The sequence below is a fragment of the Lactuca virosa genome, chromosome 3 (assembly GCF_052849685.1).
Source record: "Lactuca virosa cultivar CGN04683 chromosome 3, Lactuca_virosa_CGN04683_v6, whole genome shotgun sequence".
In the NCBI taxonomy this organism is placed as follows: Eukaryota; Viridiplantae; Streptophyta; class Magnoliopsida; order Asterales; family Asteraceae; genus Lactuca; species Lactuca virosa.
Genome location: NC_136428.1, coordinates 261,994,724 through 262,012,473, shown reverse-complemented (window position 1 = coordinate 262,012,473; position 17,750 = coordinate 261,994,724). Strand labels below are relative to the sequence as shown.

Below are 17,750 nucleotides of genomic sequence, written 5' to 3'. Positions count from 1 at the left end.
ACACTTGTTGCAGTTGGAGTTAATGGTCCAACAGCCTTATCAATTACCTTTTGGACACTAACAATCCTTAACATAAGGTACTCTCTAATGTACTCAAGGCATGTGATAATTGGTTGGTCGCGTGCTTTCTTAATTTGATTATTTATGGTCTCACACAAGTTATTCAGAAGCCCATCACAATGAGCCCTCCCTACAATATAAATAAAAAATTATGTAAGAAAGTGAATCATTTGGTAACAATTAACCCAACAAAATAAAACAAACCTGTGAAGTGTGCCCTAGACCAATGTTGAGGTGGAATAGCTTTAACCCATTCGTAGCAGTCATTGTTTAGCTTTCTTAACTCTTCCATAGCATGGTTGAATTCTTGTATTGTTGTTGTACTTGCACAGTTCCACAACATGTCTTCTCTTGTTGCTCCCACCTTCATCAGATGATGACTCATATAAGAATACCTCATTGTTTACAACCTCAATATCATCAATTTCCCTTGTTTATGTTTCCTTGACATTTGACCCTCCAAGATCACCCACCCACTCTATATCTTCATCAATATTTAACAAAAACTCATTCATGTCTATCTCAAGTTCATCTAGGAGGTTATCTAAGTCTACTAAGAACTCACTATCATCACTATCACCACTATCACCACTATCATCAGCATCATCTCTATTGTCACTTTCATGAGTAATCCCTCCAGTTTCTTCATTTAGAAATTCATCAAATTCATCACATATACCTTGTGTTTCACATTGGGCATCAATTTGGGCACTTTCAGTTTCTTTTGTTGGCACAACATTTGGTTTACTTGATCCAATACAATCCCCTGTTTCAGTTTCCTTCCATTCCAAAAAAAGCCTTCTACTACACGAAGGTTGATCAACGATTTCTTCTATCCTAACTTTACTAGGGGTAGATGACATTGTATATGTATGCAACATTGTTTTACCATGTTCAACATAAACTTCAATCAGTTTATGTTGACCCACGTATGTACCCAAATGGTTAATGTCACTGTCACTAGCCAATGCAAACAACCCAAAGTCCAAATCTGAAAAGGGTCTTTTGAAGTGGTAATAAAGCAACTTACCCTCCTCAACACAGCCTAGGGTCTCCATCATCTCATCAATATCGTGCACACAAAACTCATCAATGTCCAATAGATCAACGTATCTTTCTTTGCCCTTGACGTACCTCCTTCCAGGAAACTTCGTAAACTCTCCACCATAGAATAATCTGATGGAGAAGATAGTTGGATGACCAGCTGTAAAAGAGAAAGCTTCAACTTATTAGCTTGAAATTTGTAAGTGATAAATTTAACTTTTGAAATTAAGGGGTTACCGTAATGGTTTTCAACGTCTATTTCTTCCATGTTTGCTCTAATCCTCCAACCCACCATTGTTGCTTCGATGATTCTTGCAAAATTTTGAGGAGTTAGGGTTTCTACTCGATTTTGATGAGTTACAGATTAAGTGAGAGAGAGAGAGTGTGTGTGTGAGAGGGAGGTGATCGTAAAATGATCGGAATGAAGAAACGATTGGCATTGCATTTAGGCGCCATGTATAAAATGACGAAAATACCCCTCATGTGCGAAGCACGTGAGGGACTTAACGTTTGGAATTGACGACTAACGGACCCAGGGACCAGGCGGGTAATAAAAAGAAAACGTGGGGATGGTCCGAGTGCAAAACAAAACATAGGGACCAAACGTGCAACTTTAGCCAAACCACAGGGACTATTTCAGTAATTTGTTCAAAATTAGTCTTTGTTGACTATGTGATGAAATCATATGATTTTTCAAATTAGAGAGAAGTGAACATTCATCTTCTAATTGTTTCTAATTGTTGTGAAAATGAGCAGATGGTTAAATCGAAAAAATAATAATAATAATCAAACTATAGTGATTTTTATAAAATTCAAAGTTTATGTAGTGTATTTTTTGAAAAAAAAAATCATTGCAGTAGTTAAACAGAAAACAAAAAAATCAAAATAACTGAAAAACAAATCTAACAATATATTTCGAATAGTTAAGTAAATCACTGGATTCCCTATTATATTATTATACTATATCTTTCTATTCTAATAAAAGAATATGTTTATTTTCCTTTTATCATGTGTCACCCTATCATGTCACTTGTCAACCTATTGATTCTCCATTTCAAATTTTAAATTTCCACTTTAATTACATTAAATTAATTACATTAAAATTAAAATTAAAATAAAATTAATACAGATTATAAGGTCACATATTTATTTAAATCACCGATTATAATTTTATATAACTAAAAAATATCTCTTAATTAGTAATTTATTTAAAATAATTAATTAATAATTTTTAGTTTTAATTATAAAAGTTTAATTACTTTTGTAACCGTGGATCTCACGGGTTATAAACTAGTATTAAATACAAATGGCTTATGAATAGTAAAGCTTTTATAATTAAGATTTGTTCCAAAAAAACTTCAATATTAGCATATTTAGTCACTATAATTTTATAATTTATCAAAAAGGTTCCTGTTTGGTTTTTTTTACAAAAAGTTCCTATGTTTAACATTTGGATATGTTGGCAAATTTTGTAGAAAATAAATTACAAAAATTATCCCTATAATTTACAGGAAAGCTCCTTATGTATTTTTTTTTTGCAGAAATAGTCCATGTGTTTAAAAAAGATACAAAAATAATCCGTACCTAATACAAAATTTGCAGATTACTCCTCACACAATATATGCCATATCCGTCTCCATTATTTTTTTTTTTTTCTGTTTTCACACTTTGGCCACATGAATTTTGTATATTTGTAGGCTTGCTCCCTACACACAGGCTAATTTCTAGTTTTTAGTAAATGTATTTTTGCCCCTTAAAGGTTGTATATCAACTTTATCATCTCACATATTTAAAAGTGTGAAGTGGTAATAAACTCATATATCTCATTGGTAAACAAATCATCTTGATAAGATTCATATATCAAATTTAAAATGTATACTTCAAATAAGATTATAAATGGTACGGGTAGTTCTATAACACCAAAACTAAAAGAATTTCAATATTTAAAGTAACATGATTACAACAATAGTAAAGTTTATATTCACAAATATTTTACACTTTTACAAGATAAAATTACCACTCGGCATGTGTCAAAAAAGTGACACATGAATGCATCGAAACATGTAAAAATCATCATTATTGTCATCATGAATCATTCTTGGATGTTTTCTTTCTTCATCAAATCACTAAGTTTCATTTCCAACTACCAAAATAAAAAATAAAAAATAAAAAACATGATATCACAATTACTAATATAGGCAACATACGTTATTTTTTACCTATGATAATAACGTAACTATATTTTTACAGTTGTAGCACTGATAGTAAATAGTGGGGACGCCCTGGATTACAGGGACTAAAATTGTAACTAATGATAATTATAAACTACAGGGGCTGAAATTGTTATTATTGAAACTAAAAACTATAGGGGCCAAATCTATAAATTTAAAACTACAGGGACTAAAACTATAACTATCTTAGATTACCAAACTACAGGGACCAAAACTGTAATTAGTGCAAATTATAAGGTTGCGAAATGTAATTATTGAAATGGAAAACTACATGGGCTAAATCTGTGCTTATTGAAATTTGAAACTACAGGGACCGAAAGTGTAATTATTAATCTAGGGGGACAATTGTTAGTATATAGTAATATGCATTCCATAATAACAGCATACTTACATTTTTTTATCGATAATAGCAATATGTAATAATATTAATACTATTATGGGTATAAAGAATATAAAGGTGTTGCTATTATGAGTAAGAAAATAAAGTATATTGTTATTATTGGTAAAAAAATGGAGATACCTGTGCATTTTTCATCTTCTGTCTTTGCAATTGCTCAGCCAGAATCCCATTTCTGAAATTTAAAGTAATTTTCAGATTATTTTATATATATAAAAATGCAAACTTGAGAATAGTAAATCGGGTTTTCATACCTTTGTTGTAATTGGATCACTTGAGACTGTAATTCTTTCTCCCTTGGAGAAGCAAGAGGTGTCTGCTAATAGATATTCAAAATCAAAACATGTAGTAAATATTCAACAGATTCAGCTGAAGGAATGGAATGGAATGGAATGGATCATTCCGTTGGAATGAAGAAAACCGGAATTGAGCATTCCTGAAGGGTTAGTTTCAACTCCATAGCCACGGGGAGTTATATATTCCTATTGTAACTTATTTCGGTTTTAATGTGTTTGTTACGTTTATTTTTTAATTTTTGTAAAATAATAGTTAATTAACTATAGGTTAAGGTATGGTATTCCTTGGATTTACGTATAGAATAAAAAAAATCTTATGAAAATTCATATTATTCCTAGAGGCCAACCTTACATGTTTATGTAATGTAATGACTTATTCCATTAGGGTTTCGGTTCCCATTCCATTATATATATATATATATATATATATATATATATATATATATATATATATATATATATATATACAGACCCTAAAGACAAAAGGCCTATTACCTGTGATGATTCATTGGGTCCCACATCCACATACTCCATGGAATTGCCTTAATACAAAGATTTAAAAAATAAATAAATAAAAGGAGTCGGGTTCAAATGTTAGAAGCACAAACATAGAATATAATTTGATATTGGGAAACCAACAAATACCAGAAACTTGCTCCACAAACTTGATTAATTTATATAATTCTTCCTGAATAACCAAAAGCAGTTTTATTTAATTAAAAAAAAAAAAAGGAAATTGGAAAAAGTTATTAGATGGAATTGAAGATGATGAGGTGCATATATTACATACATACCCTTTGCAATGCGTTATGTTGCAAAATGCTTTGCAAAGATGGAAGAAGTGAAGTAGTTATACTTGATGCGGGTGGACTAGTAATTCCACTTAAATTTGAATTATTAACAGGAGCCTCAAGTACAAAACAAAAGCAATGATTACACAATAACAATAACAATAACAATAACAATAACAGGTTATACTGCATTTGGCATGCATCTAAGAAATGGGAGAAAAATGTCAAATTTTTTAAAAACACTATATAAAACTTTATATTCTATAAAAATCACTATAAAAACTGTGGTTTTTTTATAGAATTTGGTCTTATAAAAATAAATAAGTAATTGCATACCTTGAGACTGAGATCTGCTGATGTGACCTTAAAACGTCCCTTTCGCTGCACCACAGCTTCCTCTGATGCATCCTCTATATTATTAAAAACCGGAAATTTGAAAATTAGAAAATAAAAAATTAACTAATTAATACAATTTAAAAATAGGATTTTTTTTTTTTTGTACCTTTTGTAATAAAAGAGTTGGCTGTGTTATTCTTTTGACGACTTTGTAATGGACCACTATAACTGCGCTCAACTCGAAATCCCAGTTGTGTAGATTCTCTTCATATTATTCAGGAAATAAATTACTATCCAAAAATTTATTTAAATAAAAGTTACAAATAAGGGTTAATCTCAAAAAAAAAAAAAAAAAAAAAAAAACACTTGTATTTTGTGTTTTATCTAAGATTAAACCTCAAATTTATTTTTTGCTTGAAAAAGACCTTGTAATTTTTAATTTTTTCCGATCTGACCCTATTAGTCATTTTTTTCCAAATGTAAAATGGGAGGGTTTTTTTGAGAAAAACTAAAAAAGATGAGGGTTTATTTGGAAGCATTTAGAAGGTTGAGGGGGTTTTCGGAAAAAATGAAAAAAATACAAGGTCTTTTTCAGGCAAAAAATAAATTTGAGGTTTAATCCGGAAAAAACACAAAATATAAGGTCTTTTTTGAGATTAACCCTACAAATAAAGGAACACAAAATACAAATCTTTTCACCATGAATATAACCAAATATATTGTTACCAGAGGTAATAATAATAATAATAATAATAATAATAATAATAATAATAATAATAATACTGGTATTAGAAATGTCTCTGGTGGGTTTGATTGACTTATTTTTTTTTAATTGTAAATCATTTCAAAAAAAATAAGAAGGGTAAGTTGGTCATTTCACAAGCAATTAACCCTTATTTTATAACCGTGTTAACCATAAGAACTCCAGTGCAAGATTTCAAAACCACATGTTTAAAAAAAAAATTATAAGGACTTGTAGTGGTGTTTTTCGCCAACCACAGGGACCATTTATGTAAATTTGTCTATATATTAATTATTTTTACCTCTCAAAGTCGCCAATTAACTTCTTAGAAGAGAAGACATTATCAGGTAGAAGTGAACCACTTGAATGTTTTTTTGGACCAATAATAATTTGTTGTTGTAAGGATTTTTTCAAATCTTGATTCTCAATTCCATTTTCTTCAGTATCTAATAAATTTTCATCTACTGCACTATCTTCATCAATATCAAAACATCCCCTGCATATAAATATTATAAATTATAAGAAACAAAACAAAATTTTATGCCTAATAATTACCAGTTTATTTTCAATTAAAGCAATGTATTTTTTAAGGCTATGTGCTAGATGATAAAAAATGATGTTTGGTAAAACTAGTTGATAAGCTATGTAAAATGACATAAAAGGGCATGTAGAAGATTGAGTTTTTTCGTAATTGATAAAGGGTATATTTGGGAGAATTTTATAAAATCCCAAAAAAGTCTGAGTAGCTTTTTAAAAAGCTTAGCTTATAAGCTAGTTGTAGCATCCCAAACATAGCCCAAATTTTTTCTTATGAGAACATTGTAATTTGAAAAGTCTAAGCCATTATATGAATGAAAATTGCTTTATATTTGGATATGACAATATGACATTTGTATAATTCGATAGATTTTTCAAACTTCAAAGTATAATATGATAATAGATAGATATGAAAATAAAATGCTATAATAAACAAATTAATGAAACTGAAATTCAGATATGCTAAATATGATCTTACTTGAGTGCTTGAAGAGGCTTCATAGGAAATGATGCAAATGAATCCTCCAAATTAGGAACTTCATCAATTTCATCCTACAAATTAAAAAAGTTTGATTTCAAATATATCTCAAAATAAATTCAATTTTGTTGATTAGGTATTATCTCATGATATACCTCAACATCATCTGAATGATTAGGTATTATTATCTCAGGGGATAATGGCCTTTCTGATTGTAATCCAACATCATTGAATCCATTTTCTTGCTTTGAACTTGAATTCGGATCATTTGCATTTGAATTTTCATCATAGTCGTGAATCTGTCCTCAAAAAAAGCAAAAATTACAAGAAACATTAAGCATGTTATTTAAAAAAAAAATGATAAATTATTATTTGAGTATTGTGTACAAGTGCAGCTTGATTCTTCAAGTCCTCCAAATTAAAATTCCAAGCACTTATTCCTCGAATATACTCTTGCTGCATGTTACCAAAATAGACTATGTTTAGTTGTCACAAATAAAACAAAAAAAAAAAAAATTTAAAAAAAAAAAAAACAAGATTCGTACTTTTTTTTCTCCATAATAGAGACCAACATTGGCATATTTTCATGTACAATCCGAAAATTCGTAATTTTCTACTTCTTTTAGTTTGTTTTTATATTTAAAAAAGAATACCTCAATTTGTTTTGTAATGAAATTCTTTAATTATCTTACATGGAATAAAAACTAACTAATGATAATAACTTTTCAATACAAGTTTGTGCTGGATTGGGTTGCTAAAAAAAAAAGATTAGGATGAGAGAGAAAATAGTTATTTTAATAAAAAGTGAAGTCATACAGTTTGCCAATAAACATAATCTTATATGAAAAAGCCATGTCACCTGTGATAAATGATCTTTATTTCCATTTAATTCACTATTCTGTAGAAGAAGATCAGCTTCTTTTGCCTGAAAACAACAAACATGTCAAAAAAAACTTACAAAACTAAATTTTAAAAAAAAAGAGTAAATTACGCGAATGGTCCCTATGGTTTGGGATAATTTGCACGTTTGGTCCCTAACTTATTTTTTTAACTCGGAAGGTCCCTACAGTTTGTTTTTGTTGCGCACTTGGTCCCTGTATTACCTAAAAAGACTATTTTACCCTTGATTTTTTAATTTATTTAAATAAGATGAGGTAGGTAAGGTAAGATAACGTGAGGTTGAAGTAGGGTTGGGGTTGTGTTTACTTAAATAAATTAAAAAATCAAGGGTAAACTAGTCTTTTTAGGTAAGACAAGGACCAAGCGCGCAACAAAAACAAACTGTAGGGACCTTCCGAGTTAAAAAAATAAGTTAGGTACCAAACGTGCAAATTACCCCAAACCATAGGGACCATTCGTGTAATTTACTCTAAAAAAAAACAATAATTTTGAAAAGAAAAACACCTTTAGCATCCTAAAACGATCTCCTAGAGGAGGAAGACCATCAAGTATAGTACGTTGAAGGTAATCAGGTGTTCTTGCTTGTTTAAAGAAAGGATGCTTTAAAAGCTTTTCAGATGAAGGACGTTTTTTTGGATCTTTCACTAAGCATGCAGCAACCATTTCTTTAAAAGACTGCAAATTGTTATAAAACTTAGCATAATAAGATTTTATATATTTGGATATTGGATGTTGGAAGTTGAACAAACCTTTGAAAACTTTTTGTCCCTTTCATAATCAAGACCTGGTGGAGCATTTTGTAGAGTCATAAGCAAAACCTGAGGAAATGAGACAAATTTAGAAGCAATAATTCAAAAAAAGTTTGTGTCATCAAAATTTACATAAGTAAAGTGTGATGTATACTTGTATTGAAATATTTTTTTTCCTTTTTTATCTAAGGATGAAATTTAACAAAATTGAAGGAATCACATTCCTTCGGGAATGGATTGTTTCATTCCATTCCTTCTTTGATTCCATCATAACAAACACTACCTAATTTTATAACTGAAAATAGAAGTAAAAAAAAGATATGAATTAATTACTTTCATTGGAGGATACTTTGAAAATGGTGCATGGCCATGAGCAAGTTCGAGTGCTGTGATTCCAAATGACCAGATGTCTGCTCTGTTTATACACAATGTGATTATTTGGATTTTAGATTATAAATAAGGGCAAAAAAAATACAGAAAAACACCATCATTTATCTACCAGCATTCGGAAAAACCCTTACAGTTTATTTATATACAGAAAAACCCTTACATTTTTCAGTTACCTTTCACAGTAACCCCAATGTCCGTTTTTTTTTTTAAAAAAAAAAAAACGGATATTAGGGTAAATATGAAACTGTAAGGGTTTTTCTGTATATAAACAAAATATAAGGGTTTTTCTGAATGCCAGTAGATAAATAGTTTTGTTTTTCTTCATTTTGCCCTATAAATAAATAGGTCTAAAAAGCTAAATGATTTGCTAAAAGAAATATAGTAGAATAGTAAATTACATACGAATCACCACTTACTTAAAGTCATACCCATGTAATTGTTGCATGACCTCCGGTGCCATCCTACAAAAGAAATGACAAATATAAAAAAAAGGGAAAAGTTGAAGGGGTAAAAGTGAAACATACCAACAAGGAGTTCCCACAAAGGTGTTTCTAACACGTTGCCTATCCCCAGTGTCAAACATGCATGCAGATACTCCAAAGTCAGCTAACTTTATGGAGCCATTAAAATCAACTAATATATTCCCTGCCTGAAGAAATAAACTAACCGAGATTAATAAGTAGTAATCAAATGCATATGACTAATGACTATGAGACTATCATTGAATTTTATAAATTGTTCTGGAATCAAGTGTCAATACCTTCACGTCTCTGTGAATGTGTCCATGTGCATGAAGATAGACTAATGCTTTAAGGACTTCTCGAAGCAATGTAGCAATGACAGGCTCTTCAAAACCTTCTGGAAAAGAAGTTTTCATTATGTGAAGACATGACCCGCCAGCCATATATGGCATAACAACCCAAAGGTTGTGGCCGGTTGTGAAAGAACAGTATGCCCGTAACAAATTTGGATGATCGATCAGGCTCATGGTCTGTACCTCACGACGTATGCCATCCTGTTTTAATTGAAAATATAAATATATGTTAAAAGATCATCACTAGCCCAACAGAGTCTAAAATCCCAATTATAAAGAGGTTTAAGTAACCTACTATTAGTAGAAGCTCGTCTAGAAGCTTCATAATAAAATGTAGAAGTGTTTGGGAAATCTAGAAATGTGTAACAATATCTAGTTATGTTAGAAGAGCCGAACAGAGGATAAATGTGTTGTCAAATACCCTCCACCCTCACTGAAGTTTTGTATCCAAAAAAGCAAATTGTAGTAGTCTCTAAAAGGGTGTCCTCAAAAAAGTCTTAAAGTAGTCTTATAGTGTAAGTCCCTAACCTCTTGGTATTGTAGTTTTTTCTTGGGTGGTCTTAAGAAAAAGTGTTGTTGTTTCCCATAAAAAAAAGTTGTGTTCAACAATATATACCCATAACTATGGCACACCCATACAATGTTGATGTGGCAAAGGCAATTACAATGGTGCCATTGATGGTAGTTGTATCATTTCACTATTTCGATAACCTTGTATACAGCACTCATTAAAAAAATTTACTTGGGTAGGAAAAAAAAGACAACATACCAGGTCATTATTACACTTCTCCAAATCAAGAACCTTGATTGCAACTATCTTGTTCAAGGGAACACAGAGCGCCCTGTACACAGAGGCACTGACTCCTTCACCAACTTCTTCATATACCTTGTAATCCTCAGCATTCACAGGAAACCTCTCCTTTGGTACTTCCATGTTTTTCTCCAAATCATAAACATAAAACTGTTGTTGCCAAAAGAAGCCCTAAACGCATTTAGGTGCTAGGTCAACTCATTCCAACATGGTAACATTGTTGTTCCTATTGGGTATACTTTTTAACTCCAGCTATAAAGCTATTATCAAACAATGATCTAAATAGACTTAACAATCTATGAACTGATAATTGCTTGAATGGGTAAATTGTTGGGATGAGAAGTTGTCTAGTGTATAATATGTAGCAATTTGGTGTTCTAAAAGAAAAACTTGATGAACCCAATCCTGTAATATTAGAAAGAGAAACACCATCAAGATTCAATAAAATAATGAAAAGATGCAGTACATTATCATTACTATGATACTAATTAAAAGTTATTTCGGCTACATTATCAAAGAAAAACTTGTTTCAAAGCAACATTATCATCCTATCACTATCTCAATTCTCAAACATAATCAAAAATCCCAATTTTTCACAATGTACAAATCATTATAAGTGCCAATTTCTTACAAATCCATGACCAAAGAAGTATAATTCGTCTATTAAAAACTTATGTAGAACAATCTGCTAATGTGAACTTCAAAATATTAAAACTCAATATGATAAATCTACAATGTCGAACGGATCAGGTTCCTGAGCACAATTCAAGCTACATTTCTTTTGTGCATTGAGTGATCATTGACTAATGTCAACATGAGTCAACCAAGACTGCGCGATTTCCCAAATTACCGACAAGAACATCAAAATCACTTCGAAAAACATGATCTTTACAGTTCCAGTTTCACAAACTGATTCTGATTACGACTAATTAACTCAAAATACATGAACATTAGTACAAACCAAAAGAACGCAGTCTCTCACATAATTCAGTCATTCAGACATCAAATTTTGAAAATCAATAAAAAATAATTTGAATTAAGTAAGAAATCAAAACAAAGCACAACAACACGTGGAGAATTGATAAGAAGTACGGACCTAGGGTTTCGTAGAAAAAGAAAAGCTCGAAAACTGGTCGAGGAAGAACTAATTGAAGAAGACGGAAGGAAAATGTAAAAGAAATTTGGAAAAGGAAACGGCGTCGTAAGAGGAACAGATAAGCCTTCGGCTAATCCGCCATAGCTTGCCGATGTGTACAAACTAAATGGAGAATCGTACAGAACAGCTATCGTATGCGACTTGTTTCAGATCGAACCTTCACCGTCAAAACAAAACAAATAATAGTATCGAAATTGATAAATCATTTTATTTTTTTTAAATATGATGAAATGAAAAATCATGCCACGAAAAGAATGGAGTATAGTATTTTTCATGATTCTTTTATTGCGATGATTTTTATTTCATCAAGAAGATGTGTTTTTTTTATTTATTCGGAAATAAAATTATATATATATATATATATATATATATATATATATATATATATATATATATATATATATATATATACTATAACTTGTTGGTAATTTTAGTGTTATCAACATTTTAGTATATAGTGTAGTTATTATTAATTTTGAGATATGTTGAGTTCTATTTATCCACCGAGACAGAAGGTACGGGGTGCACACTCGAAATGATAAATGTGAACTCGAGAATATGGGGGTCTGGGGGCAACGCCTCTAGGTACCAGGTTCCAAGGGACAGCGCTTTTGTCGGGATCTAAGTGCAAAGCGCCTAGCACTGGTTCCAAAGACCGGTCAGCGGACAGGATTAAGGGGTAGCACCCCGGAACCTAAACGAAATTCTATTACAAAAAAGAGTATGGACATGCACTTCCCACCAAAAACAGGTTCTGGCATCATTGTGATGTAAGAATCGATTATGTCTTATAACCACGCTTCTAACCACTTGTTTTGGCGCCATTTTGTATGTAACAAACTTTTAATCGTCGCCTTCCCTGTATAAAGGAAGATGAATGTTCCAGAAAATGGTGAATAATTTTGATACCCGAAATTAATAATATGCTTTCATCTGTCTCACCATAAACGCAAAACAGCAAGGTAATTTTTTGTGTTTCGGATTTGGAAGTTGCCTGACTTATAAATTGTTTAGATTATCCCAAATCAGATTTCGTGATACCCCAAGCAATAGGGTCGAAATCATAGATTTTAAAAATGATTGCAATCACAATTCTAGAATTATCCAACTATATATTGGTATTCTTAGACCCAAAATCAAACATAATTATTGATTAAATTTATTTATATTTTGTAACATCTTGATATTGAGGTATTTCCACTTTTAACCCTTGATATGAGAATTAACTGCATTTTGGCCCTTAGTGGCATTTTTGTAATTTTTGGAAGTGACCAGGGTGCAAACCCTAATTTTTAGGGTTTGGACCCTATTTAACATCCTTAACCCCCAAGTCTTCTTCCTTTCATCAGCCTCCAGCCCCATTTCGACCCCTTTGAAACCCTAATTCATTTTTTTGCATTCTTGAGTCATCGGTGTGTGTGTGTTTTGGTGTTTATAGAGGAAGAAGAAGGAAAAGAGAACAACTTGGAAGCTTGGAACATCCTTGGATCTGAAAGTTTTGCACCCTCCTACATCTCTGGAAGGTGACGGGTAGAGCTGATATTCGGAGCAAATACCTATTCAGTTATTTGTTTGTATTAAGAAGTGATTTTTCCTCACTGTTCTTGTGGGTCGAAAGCACCAATGTCGGCCCATTAGTTTATGTATCCTGGTATAGATGATGTTGTTATGTTGTAGTGATTTGTTAGATCTGTGTTCTGGTATATATGATGTTGCTATGCGGTAGTGATCTGTAGATCCGCCTGTTTGTCTATTGACTGGTTATATGATCATTTATTGTTGGATATATGTTATTTTTTATGTATATGTTGATATGTTATGGTAGGGTTGAGACTGTACTGCTTTGTGTTTTCAGTCAACAGACCAAGGCATTCCAACTGTGAGGTTGTAGGCTAGGGGTAATCCAACCAAGAGGTTGTGGACCCGGTATGTATTGGGCAAACCAACCGAAAGGTTATGGGTGGGTGCATTCCATCCAGCAGGTTGTGGACCCGATATCTGTTTAGTTATATGTTTGTGTGGTGGTGCTTTGGGGGAACTCACTAAGCTTTGGCTTAGAGTTTCAGTTTCTTGTTTCAGGTGTGACAACTAGCAAACTTGGAGCCAAACCAAGTCAAAAGATGTATCATGTATAAGTGAAAACCACATTGTAACCTTGTTACATTAAATCACCATTAGCCATGAGAGCATGTTATATATATATATATATATATATATATATATATATATATATATATATATATATTAAAAACCATGCTTATATAAGTTATATATATGTATATATTAAAAACCATGTTGAAATAAGTTAATACTGTAGTGACTTATGAACATGGTTTGGCATGCGGAATTAAAGAATACACAATGAACATGGTGATTTGGGTGTTTAAGAGATGTATTGAATATGTATGGTGTTACAAAAAAGGATCTAAATCTAAATCTACATAAATAACACACACTTACACACTCAACTTTTACACCTCTCAAGCACACCTCTACATGTGGAATAAACCTACCTTATATAGAGGTATTTACATGTCTCTCTCTCACTCTCCATCTCATGTCAAAAGGCTAATGCACCACATGCAAGTGGGTCTTAAAAAATTCAACACATTACAAAGTCATACATGGATAACTTTGCACCCCAACATTCTCCCCCTCAAAGTTAGGAATGGATGACCCACTTCAAATCTTCCAAAATCGAGCAACTACGCGATCCGAGCCTCAAGGGTGACACGTGTCGAAATGAATCTCAAATCTTCAATTCTTCCATGATTCTTTAATTTGGGCTCTAGGATGTGAGACCATACAAACCGAGCATCAACGAATGATTAAGAGCATCCCAAATTCCATTTAATCACCCAAAAGTTGAGCATAAAAACACACCCCAAAAATCTTCAATAAATCCAAACCCATTTTGAACCGAAATCACTTTCGAATCTCTAATCACATCATTTCGTAAACTTCAAAAATTCAAGGTCACTTCGGTCTTCAAATCCGCGTAATATGAAAAATTCAAGTTCGAATTTCCATATAAATTTCTCCCCCTTTTTATAATCGAAATTTGATTATAAAACCTTCAAGGAAAGAGAACGTGCTCTATTCGGAATTTTTCGTGTCAAAACTCCCTCTTAACATGTGGCATAAACTTTGTGCTTCAATCCGGAAAACCGAATAAATCTTCAATTTTTAACTTCGTTCATGGACCGTCTTTGACAAAATTTCTCAAAAACGGGTAGAAATTGTCAATTTCAAAATTATGCAGTGACCCGGTGCGCCCAAAACAGCAAAAAATGCAAAACTCTCCCCCTTTTCCGAAGCTGGGTAGAAAGCGTCAATTTGCATAAACTGCAGGGGCCTTAAATGCAGTTTCTTCAATTTCTCAGCAAAACCAGTCCATTTTCGAAATTGGGCAAAAACTGCCAAACTTTAGGGACTATTTTTGAAAATTACAGCCTTTAGTCCCAAAATGTCGAAAATCACCCCAAATGTCGAACTTGGTTATGTTGTGCCAAATTGTCGAAATTTCAGGGACTGTTTTCGAAAATTCTTCCCCCTTCAAACTATCGAAAATTACCCCAACTGTCGAAATTGGACCATTTGTGCCACTTCTTTAAAAATGCAGGGACCAAAATCGAAAATGATTGTTTTCTTCCCCAATCTAACGAAATTAAATGCAGATAACGAAACTTCCTCTTCACTTCGTTAATCAGTAACGAAGTCTTCCACCGCACCATTTTTAATGAAATTTTTTCAATGAAATAACAAAAATTACAAATTTTCGTTAGTCCCGGCCAAGAAGTTGTCACACCCCCAAACCAAGGATGGCGGAAACGTCCGGGGGTGGAGGACTTCATGTATAGTATCACAACAACAAATATAATAGTGCTCAAAGTAAATACAATCATCATAAATATAATTGAAAAGGTTACACCATAGTATATGTTTACATGTTTCAAAATCAATTACATTATGAACACAAAATAAACTGTTTGACGATTTAACGTCCCATCCTCAAAGTGCTGATGTTTTCCTGTTTCACTGATTTCCTGAGAATACAAGTAGTTTTGAAAAAGTGTCAACAATTAAGTTGGTGAGTTCATAAGAGTTTTGTTTGAGGAAGAAACCGTTTTCCTTGTAAAAGCGATAGAGTTTGATTTCCAGAAAATCCAATATTTTCTTTATTAAGTGAAATGAATGCTTCTATGTTATGCGATAATGAACCCTAGAGGGACCCATAGATTCCTTCTATAATCGCCCAGTGTATATAAGTTATATAAAATTTAAGTTAAATAGACCGTTGAATATAATGGGTCTGCCCTAGGTCCACAACCAAACAAGGAACAGGAGATGAGGCGGGCCCACCAATTCTAAGTCGATTGTGACTAGATTCTTATATAACTCTAGCATATACACTTAGCAATTATAGCTGAAGTCTAATAATTCTAGATGAAATAGTTTGTAATAGAAATATGTTTCCAAAGAAAATCCAATATTTTCTTTATTAAGTGTAAAATGAATGTTTCTATGTTATGCGATAATGTACCCTAGAAGGACCTATAGGTTCCTTCTATAATCGCCCAGCGCATACAAGTTATATAAAAATTAAGTTAAATAAACCGTTGAATATAATGGGTCTGCCTTAGGTCCACAACCAAACAAGGAACAGGAGATGAGGCGGGCCTACCAATTCTAAGTCGATTATGACTAGATTCTTATATAACTCTAGCATATACACTTAGCAATTATAGCTGAAGTCTAACAATTCTAGATGAAATATAGTTTTAATATCATAAAAACTATTTTGTGTGAACCTGGTACTTTGTATTTGTACCCCTTTTTGGTACGAAACCGGTACTTTGTATTTGTACCCCTTTTCGTATGAAAACATGGTACTTTGTATTTGTACCCCTTTTTGTATGAAACCGGTACTTTGTATTTGTACCCATTTTCGTATGAAAACCTGGTACTTTGTATTTGTACCCCTTTTTGTATAAAACCGGTACTTTGTATTTTGTACCCCTTTTCGTATGAAAACCCTTTTGTAATGTAAATGAACATAAACTATACCTATTATAGTTTATCAAAATGTTTGAAATGTATATGCAACCTAACTATACCTATTATAGTTTAGTATGTTTGTTTGTGGTGTATAAGAACCCTTTTCTATGTAAGTCGAATGCATAACAAAATATAACTATGTTTATCTTGCTTTGTTTTGTATTAATGGTAAGGGTGGAGGATTCTTACAATTCAGTGAGTATTTTTTGTTATATAATTATACCACAACAAGAAACACATGTAAAATATGAAATCTTCAAATATTAACACTTTGCTCAACAAGTTACAAAGTGTGATGAAAGTTATAAACTGTTATCTAGATTTTTACCTTTCTACACTGTTTTAGAAAAATCCTAGAAAAATCATACGAAGTCAAAAACTGATTCCGTAAATTCTGAGAGTTCAAAAAATGTGTCTAGTTTATTCATAATTTTTATTATGATTTTTAGAAGTCTTTTACTTGTGTTAAAATGTTCATATTCACAGACTGGTCCGAATTTGTTTCTGAAATGATAGGCAGTTTTGTAAAAATCACCATAAATCGTAGAAAAATCGTATGGTGATGTGCAAGTAGTCATTTTAAAGGTATGAACCTTAAATATTTGCACCTAATAAAATTTTGAAAACTAAAATGTTTAAGTTGACCAAAACAGTCTGTGAATGGAGTTGAACTTTTCTGATGAAGGCTGTTAAATGAGTTTAGTTGTGTTCTTGGTGTTTTAACTTGTACCCCCCCCCCTTAAAACTTAAGAAAAATATGAAAAGATAGGGGTATGAACTCACCTTATGTGTTCTTAGTGGGTGGATGTTTGAAGAATGGAAGGGTTCTACTCAAGAACACTAAGAAGATGCCTTGATGAATCGAGAACCTAACATGAAGGTGACGATGTTTGTGTAAGATATTTACGATTTTGAATAGGAGGATGTGTAATAATCATATGAAGGATGATGATACTTACC

General features: G+C 31.9%; 2 protein-coding genes across 5 annotated transcripts; both read right to left on the bottom strand.

Moving 5' to 3' along the window:
• Nucleotides 1-273: 273 nt before the first annotated feature.
• LOC145162935 (uncharacterized) lies at nucleotides 274-1,469 on the bottom strand. The gene is made up of 2 exons (XM_079081907.1): nucleotides 1,342-1,469; nucleotides 274-1,264 (listed from the first exon to the last, which is right to left on the bottom strand). The coding sequence occupies exons 1-2, from the start codon at nucleotides 1,397-1,399 to the stop codon at nucleotides 495-497; spliced, it is 828 nt and encodes a 275-aa protein (XP_078938033.1). The 5' UTR covers nucleotides 1,400-1,469; the 3' UTR covers nucleotides 274-494.
• Nucleotides 1,470-3,030: 1,561 nt separating this feature from the next.
• LOC145167166 (serine/threonine-protein kinase BLUS1-like) lies at nucleotides 3,031-11,917 on the bottom strand. 4 transcript variants are annotated; one of them, XM_079086266.1, is made up of 21 exons: nucleotides 11,673-11,917; nucleotides 10,535-10,981; nucleotides 9,712-9,966; nucleotides 9,476-9,600; nucleotides 9,368-9,412; nucleotides 8,895-8,976; nucleotides 8,562-8,630; nucleotides 8,317-8,487; nucleotides 7,772-7,837; nucleotides 7,300-7,368; nucleotides 7,068-7,211; nucleotides 6,913-6,986; nucleotides 6,199-6,393; nucleotides 5,322-5,419; nucleotides 5,156-5,229; nucleotides 4,823-4,936; nucleotides 4,674-4,716; nucleotides 4,524-4,570; nucleotides 3,987-4,051; nucleotides 3,856-3,907; nucleotides 3,031-3,247 (listed from the first exon to the last, which is right to left on the bottom strand). In XM_079086266.1, exons 2-21 carry the CDS (start codon nucleotides 10,697-10,699, stop codon nucleotides 3,197-3,199), a joined length of 2,004 nt encoding a protein of 667 aa, XP_078942392.1. In that variant the 5' UTR covers nucleotides 10,700-10,981; nucleotides 11,673-11,917; the 3' UTR covers nucleotides 3,031-3,196. The 4 variants fall into 4 exon arrangements, 2 of the variants coding, with proteins under 2 accessions (XP_078942392.1, XP_078942393.1); XM_079086267.1 differs by having other exon boundaries at nucleotides 3,987-4,048; nucleotides 11,673-11,916; XR_013740972.1 differs by lacking the exons at nucleotides 4,674-4,716; nucleotides 4,823-4,936.
• Between the last annotated feature and the right edge of the window lie 5,833 nt (nucleotides 11,918-17,750).